This window comes from Lepidothrix coronata, unplaced genomic scaffold, assembly GCF_001604755.1.
Source record: "Lepidothrix coronata isolate B3197 unplaced genomic scaffold, Lepidothrix_coronata-1.0 Scaffold17, whole genome shotgun sequence".
In the NCBI taxonomy this organism is placed as follows: domain Eukaryota; kingdom Metazoa; phylum Chordata; class Aves; order Passeriformes; family Pipridae; genus Lepidothrix; species Lepidothrix coronata.
The window spans coordinates 8,978,521-8,991,657 of NW_016690197.1; the positions used below are offsets into that span (position 1 = coordinate 8,978,521).

General features: G+C 44.7%; 1 protein-coding gene across 1 annotated transcript; it reads left to right on the top strand.

Moving 5' to 3' along the window:
• The first annotated feature begins 23 nt into the window (after positions 1-23).
• On the top strand, positions 24-11,929 carry NOLC1 (nucleolar and coiled-body phosphoprotein 1). The gene is made up of 14 exons (XM_017807102.1): positions 24-149; positions 234-289; positions 410-522; positions 2,106-2,224; positions 2,992-3,133; positions 3,670-3,776; positions 4,428-4,578; positions 5,443-5,586; positions 6,003-6,092; positions 7,357-7,503; positions 7,723-8,289; positions 9,006-9,118; positions 9,503-9,583; positions 9,869-11,929. Exons 1-14 carry the CDS (start codon positions 36-38, stop codon positions 10,025-10,027), a joined length of 2,103 nt encoding a protein of 700 aa, XP_017662591.1. The 5' UTR covers positions 24-35; the 3' UTR covers positions 10,028-11,929.
• Positions 11,930-13,137: the final 1,208 nt, after the last annotated feature.

Sequence of the window (13,137 nt, forward strand, 5' to 3'; positions counted from 1 at the left end):
GGTGGCGCGCGCGCAGACAGCACGTGTCCCGGTGCATGATGGCGGAGCGGCGCGCGGTGCCGAGCGACCTGTTCCCGCTCGTGCTCGCCTTCCTGCGCGAGAGCGGCTGCCAGGGCGCCGCGCGCGCCTTCGCCAGAGAGGCGGCGGCGGTGAGCGGGGAACGGGAGCGGGGACGGGAGAGGGGCGGGATGGGGTCAGGGGCGCGCTCACTGACGCGGCCTGTCTCGGTTTAGAAGGAGCAGGATCCGAACGCGGCCTCCCTCCTGGACATCTTCACCTACTGGCTGCGGTAAGTGCCTCCCCCACGCACCGCACCGCGGGGCCGCGCTCGCCCCCCGGGCCGGGGCTGCGCGGGTGCCCCGCAGGGCTCCCTCCGCCGCAGGGCCCCGCTCAGACTCTCTGCCCGCAGATCTCCGGCGGCCAAGAAGGCAAAGCTGGTCCCGAACGGCGGCCAGGCGAAGAGGAAGCCGTCCTCCAGCAGCTCCAGCGAGGAGGACGAGAAGCCCCCGGCCAAGAAGCCAGGTGGGGTTTGTGAGCGGCCCTGGAGTAGGCTGGGGTTGTGTTTGATGTTTTCTCCTCACCTGCACGTAGAGTCCAGCGTCAGCAGCTCTTTTGAGGTCGTACAGCAGCTATCGGGGCTTGTGTTGACTGATCTCGCTTTTGGCAGGTCTTTTGCCCATGACACGTAAGATATGTTCATCCTAACTAAGGGTAATCTTTTTATCATCTTATAATTTAGACACATCAGAGTTTGTGTCCCCTAGAAGGTGTTGGCCATTCATTTTCTCTCCTTAGGCTGAGCCTAGGGAAGGCATTGGGCTGTATTGAGTTTGAAGATGCTGTTAAGTGGCACCTTCATTACCTCGTCTAGACTGGAGTTCTACTTTCCAAACACTCACTAGGATATCTCAGCAGGATTATACCTACTTGCTTTGACACCTTCAGATTATGTGTTGCTTTAAATACTGGGTGAAATTGGAATTTAAGAGTATGCAGATTGGGCAGGTACTGGGAGGAAGCTACCTTATGGTGTTTTTTTCATTATTTTTTAGGAACTCTCTTACTAAGATCTTCATAGAATGATTTTTCGTCTTGATTTTGTAGGAGAATCAATTTAGGTTTTACAAATGCTTGTACAGTTGTTAAAATACTCATAATTTGACAAAACTCCTGCATGGCTACAATTTATCTACGTTTATCAGTGTCCTCTGTATTGGTGGACACCATGACCTGTTAGTTGCAGAGCAGTTGCACGGGGTATGCTTGAATTCCAGAGAAATGCCGGGCATCCTTATTCAACTGCTGCTTGTGGGAGGTTACTATCCTTTTTTAACTCTCCAGCTTGTGTACTAATTTTATCACAAAATACATCTCTCCATTGCATTCTGGTATGTGGTGAGCTGCATTTTTCCCTTTTACCTGGAATTGTTCTTATATCTTCCCTTAATTACACTGTATGTAAGATGTGTGTATCTAGCAGGAAATTTGCAGGGGATAAGGACTAAATAGGGAGAGGTAGAGACAGAAAGAAAACTGGTCTTCAACTAAAACCATCCTAAAGCTGAATTTGAACTTAGATCTGATTTTTATTTGATAAGGAAGGACACTTGCAAATATAGTGTGATCCAAAATGATTTCTTTTACTCCACATTATTAAAAAGCAATCAGTAACCAGGAAGTAGATTTGGCTAAAACGCATTCAAGCGTCTGGGACTTTAGCCACAGAAAGTGGCTCTCTTTTGCAAGCACAAGTCTGTGCTTGTTCAGCAGGTTTCTTTAAACTGAAACTGGTGTGCAGACCCAGTTAATGTTATCTCAGTTTGGGGGGTATCTTTCTTTGTGGGCTCTCCTTTTTGGTGATAGAAGCCTGCACTTAAATGTGTATGTGAGAAAGATAAAATCTAGAATTGGTTCTATCCTCTTGCTTACTCATTTTGGAGTAGTTTGCGACATGCTGCTCAAGAAGTAAAGTCAGCGTTGTGAACTTCAGTCGTGGTTTAATGACCTTCGTGTATCCTTTACCCTGATACCTACTAGTGCAGGATATAGGTACGTGCAAACTGTGAGTTAACTTGTCATCAGTGTGTGCTGTCCCATATTTGCAGCAAAAGCAGCAGCTGTTCCCAAAGCAAAAGCAGTTCCTCCGGCCAAGAAGGCAGAGAGCAGCAGTGAGGACTCCAGTGATGATTCAGACTCGGAGGAGGAGGAGAAGAAGCCAACAAAGGTTTGCTTTTCTTTCCAGCCTCTTTGATGCATATTTGACAGTGATAAATAATAGCAAATTTGACCAACAGAATGCTCTCTGAAATTAGGCTCACTTCTCCTGAACGGTGAAGTGCCTAGGCTGCAGCAGGGTGCAATGCAAGACATTTCTGTAATGGACATTGTGCCATTTGGACTGGTCTCAGGAAAAATTAATTTCTTGTCCAGAACTCACTTTGTTTCATATCCAAGTCTGCTCTGTGCTTTTATCCTAAGACTGCTAGGGCTTACTTTTTTGCAGAGAAAGATTTATTTGCAGTTGCTACAATAAATTTGATCTTTTTCTATATATATGTGTTTATATAGAAAGAGAATCTTCTCTTTCCTTTTTCTTGATGCAGTCGTGGTCTTGAAAAGTTGGGGGGAGGAAGAATAGTGTTAGTATACACCAAAGGACACTGACCAGAGTTGCCCAGTTCAGTATTTTCAGTCTTCAAACTAGTGTGATCTGTAGAAGGAAGAAGGTGCCAGCCTCAGATCTGCCTCATTTTGAGGAGGCAGAACTCAAGACTGAGGTGCAAAGGAAGCTTCCCATGGGTTTCTGGGAGGTTTTCCAGAGCAGAATTGTTATACAGAGATTTTCAGACTTTTGCCATTAGGCAGAGTGGTGTTTTCAAATCAAAATGATAACCTCTTTGAAAGGTAGGTGTTTATATGTGTCCCACTTATTAGCCTCATTTTCTTTTCGTGACTATGAAGGCTAATCAGTTTTTTTTTCCCGTTGTTTAGAAAGGTGCAAAATCTGTGGTGAAACCAGCTGGAACCAAAATCCAGCCGCAGAAGAAAGCAGAGAGTTCCAGCTCTGACTCAAGCAGCTCAGATGAAGAAGCACCAAAGAAACAGCCACCAAAACTAGCAACACCTAAATCGGGTACCTCTTATTGCGTATCACGTGTCAAAGTGATAAAGCAAAACCAGAAAAGCCAGGGGAGGAGTGCTGGGGACTGTATCCACATGCAAAGGCATATTTATTAACATAGCAGTCTGAAAATCTGCTGTCACTGCCATTTGCACTCCAGTCCAGTCTGCTTCTGACATAGAAGAGGGGTAGAACTGATTGCAAATAAAACATCTGGTCCTGAATGCGTCATTGTTTGAATAGGTGACCGTAGTCAGCAGCCTTAACTGCTGAAGTTTTGCTTTTTCCAGTGTCTTCCCCTGAAGAAGCAGGGAAGATCTTTACCTTAGCCTTTAGTCCTGGAATGTCCCATCAGCTAGAACAGACAGTTTTCAGAAAACTTTCTCTAAGCTTGCAGTAGGATAAACCAACAGTTTTGCAGTACTACCTTCATCTGCCCTGTTGGTTTCCTGTGGTTCTTTTCTCTCTATGATGCTTTCTGCTCAATGTAATTATCCTTCATCTGCCATGGCATGTTTTGTAATGTTCCTTTGTACTTCTCTCAAAAGGAAGTAAAGCTGCCCAGGCAGCTACCAAGATTGTCAATGGAAAAGCAGCAAGCAGTAGCAGCAGCAGTAGTGAAGATTCTGATGAGGAAAAGGCTGCACCAAAAAAGGTAAATTAGACCATGAAAAACTTCATGAACACTGTAGAACTCTAGTAAGACTGAATGTATCATCTTGCAAGCACAGACTATAGATGCTGTGCTCAGCATACCTCTTATATCTCCTTCCCCTTTATACAGTGGGATTATGTTTTCTGTACATACCTCTACTGCTTCATGCACTGCATTCTTTCCTACCAGCTCCTTACTGCTTTTTTTGTTCCATCCTTTAACAGGAAAACATCTCATTGTGTTTTAACTATATTGTATTCTCCATTATATATTCACTTTGGTATGACTTTTTTGTGCTTAGCTGACTGTAACTTTGAGTTTTCCACTAAGGAGTATTTAAAAATGTTTTCTTCAACACAAAAATAATCATGTGGGAGTTGCTACCATTTCAGTTGGTTCTGAGCCCCTTTGTCAAGAGCAGCTCCTGATTAGGGGTTCATGCAGCAGAAAACAGTAGAAGAGTGGCCATAGAGATAATAATGCCCATGTGTTTCCTAAAATTTGTATTTGAGGGTATTTATTAATCTCTCTCCCTTTGTCTTCAGAATTTGCTCTCTTAAGTGAAGTGTAGAGTTAAACAAAATCCACATCCAGCTGTCCCCACAAGATGTCTGCAACTTCCTTTTTTTAATGTTTATTTCTTATGATAAGGTTGTTCCCAAGAAATCGCCTCTGCCGAAACCTGCAGCCGCTAAAGCATGTCCAGGGAAAAACAAACGTGCCAAGGAAAGTTCCAGTAGTGACGACTCATCTGACAGCTCAGATGATGAAAAGCCACCTGCAAAACAAAAGCCAAAGTCTGGTATGTACTAAATGCCATTGCTGCTGTGTGGGAGGATACTTTCTGCTAGTCCTGCTGTCCTGGGAGAAGTGCATATGGGGCACAGGCAAGCCCTGCTGCGCACAAGGTTCCAGGTGCTGGTGGTCGTAACATGAAACAGAGATGCTGCAGCTCTTTTCATGTGTGATGTTTGGGCTGGACTTACAGTTCAGCTCCTCCCTCACCAAGGGATGGTGAGTGAGAGAAACTGTGGTGTCCTGCTTGGTTTGCCTGTCAGATAGCCTTTAACTATGTTCTTTGCATGTTTCTTGTCTGCCAAGATGTGGGAAGTAGATATCAAGTGGTTTGATTATTCTGTATCTGCAGCAATTTAAGCTTTTTTAGGGTTCATTTTTTGTGAAGTATCCAGGGCTGTTCAGTTGTAGTCCAGCTGATGGGCTAAATTGGCTCTGGTCGGTGTGCTTTTAGGGTTCCAGTAGAGAGCTGGTCTGAGGGGAGGGTCAAATCATCAAAGGTTAGTCTGATACTCTAACCAGAGGATTTGAGAAGGCAGTAAATGAAAACTATGAACAGATGACATATCTCTTTTCTTTTCTGGAAAAGTTTGGCAACAATCTCCTGTTCTTCTAAAAGTGCAGAGAAAACTTGCACAGAGATGGTTGGGTTAGCTGAACCCCAAGAGGAGAGTTAAACCCACAGTAGAAACAGGGAGGTAGCAGTGGGATGGGTATAACCTTTCAAATTATAAACTGGTATGTTTGGTTGTAGTTACAGAAGAGGAATAAATGGAACCGAATAGAAGTGCTTTATTCTAACTACAGCAAACATCTCACATGCTGCTCACATTATCATGCAGGTATCTGAACGCTATGTTTCTCTTCATAGGTCAGTACAGTGCTGTACCACCTCCTCAGGGAACGCAGACAAAGAAAGGCCTTGCCAAGGCTCCTGCAAAAAAGGCTGAGAGCAGTGACTCTTCAGACAGTAGTGATGAGGCAGAGCAGGTGCCCCCAAAGGGAGCAGCAACAGGTATGTTGTGAGAGGGGGAGGCTGCAGAGGACATGCTACATGGAGCCAACAGTTTTGGCAATGTCCTGGTTTCCTTGGAAAGGGCATTTGCCTTTGGTCTGTGTTGCTGTTTACTTTTCTGGAAGCTTCTGATTAATTCGAAGGCCTCCCAAACAACACTGTACAACTTGTGGATCTGAACTGTATGCAGGTTAGATTACTTTACATGTGGTGGTTTGAAAAGTCATCAGGATCTGGTTTAGTGGGAATAAGCCAAGTTCTTGCTTGGCTTCCAATTGCTGGCTGATACACTGAGAAGATACTTGGAGAATATCTGATACACCGAGAATGGAGCTTTTTAACGTCTGGAAAGGTTTAGATCTTGGGACAAAGGTTTGGTGTGGATGTGGCTGTTAATTTTTGACTTCCTTTTGCAGGCAAAGCCGTAGTAGCTAAAACAATCTCTGGCCCCCAAAACAAAGCTGTGACTAGCAAGAAGGCTAAATCCAGTTCTGACAGTGACTCAGGTAATTCAAGAAATAAAGTTTTGATTCTTTTGTGTTAATGTTTTTATTGACCAGGTTGCTGTATAGTGATGTATCTGCTGAGATCTTTAGTGTATGGGCTAGCAAGATGTGAAAGTGAAAAGCAGCAGCCTGCTATGCAGAGTGCAGTCTGACCATGAGACAACGAGACCATTGGCAAGCGCAGAAGGGTCTTTGTATTGCTCGATGGAAAGGGTGGGGAATCACGTATCAGGTTTCTCGAGGAAGGTTAATGGTTAAACGTTTTGAGGATCTGTGTCTTAAGGTTTTTGGTTTCTGTTATCCCATTGTGTTTGGGAGAAGTTTCTGAGATAAAAATGTAACCACCATACAAAGTCTGAAATAGACTCAGAAGATGCCTTCTCCTCATGTGACCCTAGAAATGGGGACAGTGTGCTTTGTAGCTCCTGTTCATCAGCTCAGAGGTTTGCAGGGCTGTATTTCCCATGTAAATTCCCTATGTGCTACATTTCTCCTCCAAGTTCAAGGTGCTCCTGTTGTGTATCTCAACATCTCTGGTGCCACAGCAGGGACTGTGGGTGGCAGATGCCTGTCTGTTGTGAACAGTTAGCAGTAGATTGTGTGACACTGCAGTGAGTGTCAGGCGTTGTGTTCTCTGGTTTTGTTGCCTAGTTTCTATCAAAATAGTCAAGTTTTTGGTTGCTGTTAATAAAGTTTTCAGAAATACTGGAAAAGATCAGGTTTAGTATTCCAGATTCCTGTAACACACAATACAAAGCTGTATTTGTACTCAGGAGTCTCCAGTCCATCCTCAGACTGCTGCTAAACTCATCTCATACAGGAAGTAGTTAAAATGAGATACTGTGCTGTCACTGCCTCACTTTGAATGCTTTGTAAACTTTATCTCCTAGTTTCTTGTATGTTTTTTGATCCTTACTGCATATCTTCTTTCCCCAGTGTTTCTTCTTCCTGAGTTTAGTCTTGGTGATACTGGTACTTTCTCCAGTCCCTTATTCTGTACCTCTTCTCCTACATTAATCTCCAAATATCTTCTTCTTTGTGCATGTATTTGTGAAGAACTTAAACTGTTTGTTTTCACTTCCTCCCAACAAAGCCAAAACCATTCAAGTGTTTATCAAATGCTGCTGGTTGCTAGTTGCCTAGTGGCTCAGCCTTGAGCCACAAGCCATTTTGCTTTTCACTTCCCTGTGAGTTATATACATGTTATTGCTAAAGTAGCTTGCACGTGAATCCTGCTAACTTAAAAAACATTTTTTTTTGTTAGATTCCAGCTCTGAAGATGACAAAAAGAAGGCAGGGAGTAAACTCCCAGCTAAACCACCTGTGATAAAGAATACTTCCAAACCAGCAAAAGTAGTTGTCAAGCCTGGACAAGCAAAGAAAGACTCCAGTTCTTCCTCAGACAGCTCAGGTATTGGGGTAGGAGAAAAGGAGAATTTCTACATGCATGTTGATCTAGCTCAGACCTCTGTGTTTCTAGGCAGGGTAGGAGGGTGTGGTTGGACAGGAATACCCATTACAGTGTTGTTTCAAACACTGTGCAGTGTGTATCAACATTAAATCTGTATGTTAGCTTTGTGTTGAAGGAATGGGACTTAGCCTGATTGGTTTTTTTTTCTTTCCATTCTAGATTCTGATAGTTCTGACAAGAAGGCAGCTCCTGTGAAGCCCACAACTAAAGCAGCAACCCCTGCAACAAAGAAGTCACAAGCTGCCACAAAGAAAGCACAAAGCAGCTCTGATTCAGATAGCAGCTCCAGCAGTTCTGAGGATGAGAAGGAAAAGAAGAAAGCCCCTCCAGCTAAATTAGCTGGCAAAGTGGCTAAGCCAGTGTCCAAACCTTCTACTCCAGCTTCCAAAGCAGACACATCTGACTCTGATAGCTCAAGCAGTGAGGAAGAAAAGAAGCCAGCAGTGAAACCAGCCACTAAATCTACAGGGGCAGCAAAAGCAACTGTGGGGAAGAAGGCAGCTGCTTCTAGTAGTAGCAGCAGCTCATCAGATAGTTCCAGTGAAGAGGATGGGAAACCCAAAAAGGTGGCAAAAGGGGTACAGAATGGTTCTAAGGCCACTGCCTCCACAGAGAAAGCGAAAGCATCCTCAACAGCAGCAAACAACATGAAGTCTAAGCCAGCTGGTGGCAGTAGTAGTAGCAGTGAAAGCAGCTCTGAAGAAGAAACTGGAAAAGTTAATGGAGGTATTATTACCTACAGTCTGGGAAGTGGGTCTGTCAGACAGTGTTACTGAGCCAAACATGAATGGAAGACTTTCTTAAACAATATTCAGTCCAATCTCTGTTACTGGATTATGCCATTTGGTGCAGTACTGAGAGGGAAGGGCTAGTTTTGCATTTAATGGAATCCTTTTTGTCTGTATTGCACAGCTGCTGGCAGTAGAATTTGTGGTAATGCTGAAGCACATTTCTGTATAGCTGTTGCCAGTTGCCATCTGTGCATGCACAAGATTTAGTGACAGCAAAGTGGACTGCTGGAGGACCTTGTCCATGTGGAGTAGGACACCACAGTTGATGCCGCAATGCGCAATCTCAATCTTTAACCCTCCAGGAGGAAAACTAGTGATGCCCTAATGATGTGTGCAAGTGCATATGGTATGACTCCAAAACCTGGCAAACTTTGACCAACAGAATTCTCTCAAGTATGCAAAATCATTAATATACAGGTACCCTATTCCATAAAATTATTTTTATCCCTTAGGATAGGATGGGAAGATCCTTGCTGACCCAAAATGGCTTTTAGTGTCTGGTACCGCAGTCTGTTTTCTGGGTGAAGTAATGCAGAGACCAATTCTCACACCTATGTCAACATTGGTTTAGCTTTCTGGGGGAGGGATGCCATTACCTTTCCCAACACTGCAGTTACTCCCTTTAAAGTTTTGCTGCTGTACATCTAACAGGTTCAATCGGGAAGAAACAGAAGAGGGAAGATGTTCAGGAGCCAGAGACACCACACAGTAAAAAAGCAAAGGTCAAAGCCAAAACACCACACACAGTTCCCAAGGTGAAACGGGTAAGTGAGGGTGGACTGTGGCAACTGGCCGAAGAGGCATCTGTCTCCTAAACAACTAGGATTGTTTGGGGATTTTGTGGGAGGTTGGGCCACAGAATTATTTGTATTTTTATTCCTTCTTCAAGCACTTAAACCTTGTCTGGAGAACCCTAGGGGGAGTGCACATATGTGCATAGTATTATTTTGGCAAAAGCTGCTTGGATATGCTTGCACAGGAGCATCCCTGAGCTGCCTGATGTGAAGAAGGGAAAGAACCATGAGAAACACTTAAAGATTGAGGTGATGTGAACAGGGCCGCCTATTTGCAGGGCAAGGAAGGAGGTTGTCACTAAAAGAATGTTGTGTGTTTGCATGTGCTTACCGTCTCATTTTCTTTCTCAACAGCCAGCCTCTCCATTCCGCCGTGTAAGGGAAGAAGAGATTGAGGTGGATGCCCGTGTTGCTGATAACTCATTTGAAGCAAAGGTAGGGCTAGGTAGTGTCCAGAGTGGTAACACGGTCTCTGAAAGCACATGTCGGCAGAGCAGCCTTGGTGTGCTTGTGAGGAGTGTTTCTGGTGAGAACTTTTTCCACCAGGAGGAGCTGTTAAGAAGCATGTGAGCAGTGGCAGGAGGTGCATGGGAGAGTGGTATCAGCTCCAGTGTTAATGTACTAGTGTTCGCTGGGTAGGGTAAATTGCAAAGCATTGCCTTTACTCTCTTGGGTACTGACTTGAATTTCTTTTTTCTTCTCCCCTCTCATCCCTCACAGAAAGGAGCAGCTGGTGACTGGGGTGAGAAGGCTAACAATATCCTGAAATACACTAAAGGCAAATCTTTCCGCCATGAGAAGACAAAGAAAAAACGAGGCAGCTACCGCGGGGGCACTATATCAACCCAAGTCAATTCCGTCAAGTTTGAAAGTGACTGAGAATGTTTCCTTTGGAATTCATAAACCATCTGCTCACCAGAACATCTTGGATGGGCATGTGAACATTGTGGATATCAAGCCTGCCTGGAACACTACCTCCCCTAGTAGCGTGGTACAGGCAGCTCCAGTGTAGGGATGTGGGAGAATGGCTGGATGTTTCCCCCTTTTATTTCTAATTTTGGTTTAGTCTCCTAATTTGGAACCATCCTTGAGCTGGTGTTACTAGCACCACCAGGGTGACCTCCAAGGCTTATATTTTCTACAGTCTTATTTTAAAAGGCTGGCAATGATTTTTGGTTTTGGTTTCCTGCCCAATAGAAGAAAGAGAAATCATTCTCCTGTATTTTAACCTCCCATTTCTTTTTCAGCCAGTTTAAATCTGATACCTGTGAAAAGGCAAGTATTGTAACTTGCCTTTGATTAGTTACTGTAAGAACAACTGATTCGAGCCCTCTGGCTGTAATCCCCAACCCCACCTGACATTTCAAATTCACACTTGCAGTGTGAGAGTTCCTCTTTTCTGTGTTCTTTTATGGTTTTACCTTGTAATAAATACTTACCTTCCTCTTCCTTGCACTCCTGTTGAGGCTACTAACCAGAGTACTTGGAGAAGCAGCATCTAAATACATCTTAGTGGTTTAATAACAGTATTGCTTGCAGTTGCAAGGTGGGGGGCAGAAAGACCAAGGTACAGCTGTGGCAATCTTGTCAACACTTCCATTAGGAGTGTAGCTGGGGAGTGGAGTTGTGAAGAAACTTGACTGCGTGGATGTTTCACTTGGTGGGATCAGGTAGGGAGGCAGAAGAGATAAAGCCCTCTTTCCAGCTCTGCTTTTTACTGTGTTTTTGTTTCAGAGACTCTGACTGCAGTGGCATTACTCCTTGTTCTCTCTGAACATATAATGTGCCAGCTTATGCTTATTGCCAGCAGTGTGAGCTGCAGCGTGGTAGGACTCAAGATGAATGTATCATTAATGCCTTAAATTTCTTCTGGGTTGGATCACTTGCTCTTTGAGCCGTTTTCCATCTGTTAAATCCCTCTTGAGAAGTAAAATGCCAGCTTCCCTTAGCACTAAGGCAAATAAAGCCTAGTGTGGTAAGGTTTGAAGTGTTAGCTACAAGTACATGTTCAGTATGGGGAGCCAAAAGTTCGGAAACTTGCAGCCAAAACTGAGACTAGTTGAAGCTTACTGCTGGTGAGGGGCAGGCTTGCTTTCCATCCAGTTGTGTCACTGCCTCCTTACTTACGGTGCAGCTTATATTTGGTTCCCCCAAATACTTTGCCTCCTGTTAGGGGGTTCAGGTTAACTAGTTTGTGGAGCAGTTGGCTGAGCCCACAACCAGTGTGAATTTAACAATGGTACTACATGTTTGGGAAACGGAGTAGTGGGCTGTGGTGAAGCTGCCAGCCGCTGAGAGTGCGGGGCCTGATTTCCATGTTTCCATTCCCTCCCTAAAGGCTGCCAATGAGAGCAGCCTTCTTACAGGAAGCTACATTAGTGTGCAAAGCAGTGTCGCCTAATTGAGGGTTGGATGAGACTTGATGAGCCACCCCCATGTACGTGAGCAGCAGCTTTTTCCAAATGAGCCTTTTTCATGTCTTCCCCTCTGGCTTGCACAATCACTGTGGTGCCTGGATTCAAGGCTACAGTGCAGAGGGGCCCAGGAGACCGTGGTTATTTAAAGAAAATAAAGGTTATAGGCCAAAGGAAGGTGGGAAGAGTATTTTCTACATAAGGACTTAAACGTCATCTTGTGTGTCGTTTGCCCTCTTTTTTTCTGTTTATCCGGAACTTATATTTGGAACTCTTTTAAATACTTTTATGCTTTGGAGTTTTTAAAAAAGTCTAAAGTGTGAATTTGATGTGTCAAAAAATAAAGAATGCTGCCTTTGTAGTCTGAGTGGATCTGGTAGTTAAAGATAGAGAATGGCAGGTGGGAAAAGGGAGGGTACCAGTGCTGGGGGTAACAGCACTGTCTACATCCACTTGTCTTATTTACATGATTGTAGTCATGTGACAGACCGTCAGAAGTGAAAGGGGGCCTCTGCAGCTGTCTGTGGAGTGCAAGGAATTTGGATAAAATTCTAGAAGAGTATTTGTGTATACCAAGATAAACTGAGGATGCTCAAGTCCCTTTCCACTAGAGTATTGAGTTCTCAAATATTGCTGCCAAATTAGCAGTATGGCAGCTGGCCTCATAAGAGGCACCAGCATATGGAATAAGAAAGAATAGGCATAACTGAAAAATCCTGTATATACCAGGTTAAAATAAGTAATTTCTGTAACCTCGTAGATTTCTTCCTCCTCTGTGATCATGTATGCAAGGAAAAGAAACATGCTAATAGGTAGGGCCTTGTGGAGATCTTGAGTGCTGTAATGCTCAATTTTGCTCCTTGTGCTGTACCTCTATGGAAAGGTTGGGATGAATCACCAGGTCCATCCGGCACTCACTTGCTCTGTAACCAATGGTCTTTGCCACAGCCTTCCACCTTGAACATAATGTTGTAGGAGAAGGTGTAACCCTAGCTGAAGTTTCAGCAGAGGATGCAGAGAATGTCATTAGCCTCGCTGGAGATCAGCACCTGACTACGCAAGAGCAACAAGTGCTGAGGTGGGAAATGGTCTGTGAGACTCTCAAAGTTATGCACTTGACAGTCCTGGGAAAAACTGCTCCTTTCATAAGATTTTGCAGCTGCTAGGCAGGCTTAACCTATATCCCTGCTCTCTGTTGCTGTCCTGGTGTAGAGGAGTACTTTCTTTTCGCTGTGCAACACTGGTGAAGTTTCAGCTGTGGTTAGTGCTGGAACTGGATCAACAGGACTTCCCCATCTGGTGTGTCCCTGTATGGGTACCCTGGAACACTGTCCCTCACATCGCAATTCCCCTGGGCACCATCATTTCCCTTTTGCTGTCCAGACTAAGGTGTTCCTGTTTCTCTCCTCTCACGGGGGTCCTGGCCCTGGGGGTGTTCGAGTAGGGCCCAGGAGAGGTCACTGGAGAGATGCTCTGACGCCCTTTAGGCACACTGGTCTGGCCGGGGGCACAAGTGGCAGCTGACGGGCGCTGCCCCTCTGCCTGCTCGAGCTGCCGGGACGGCAGGTGCGGATC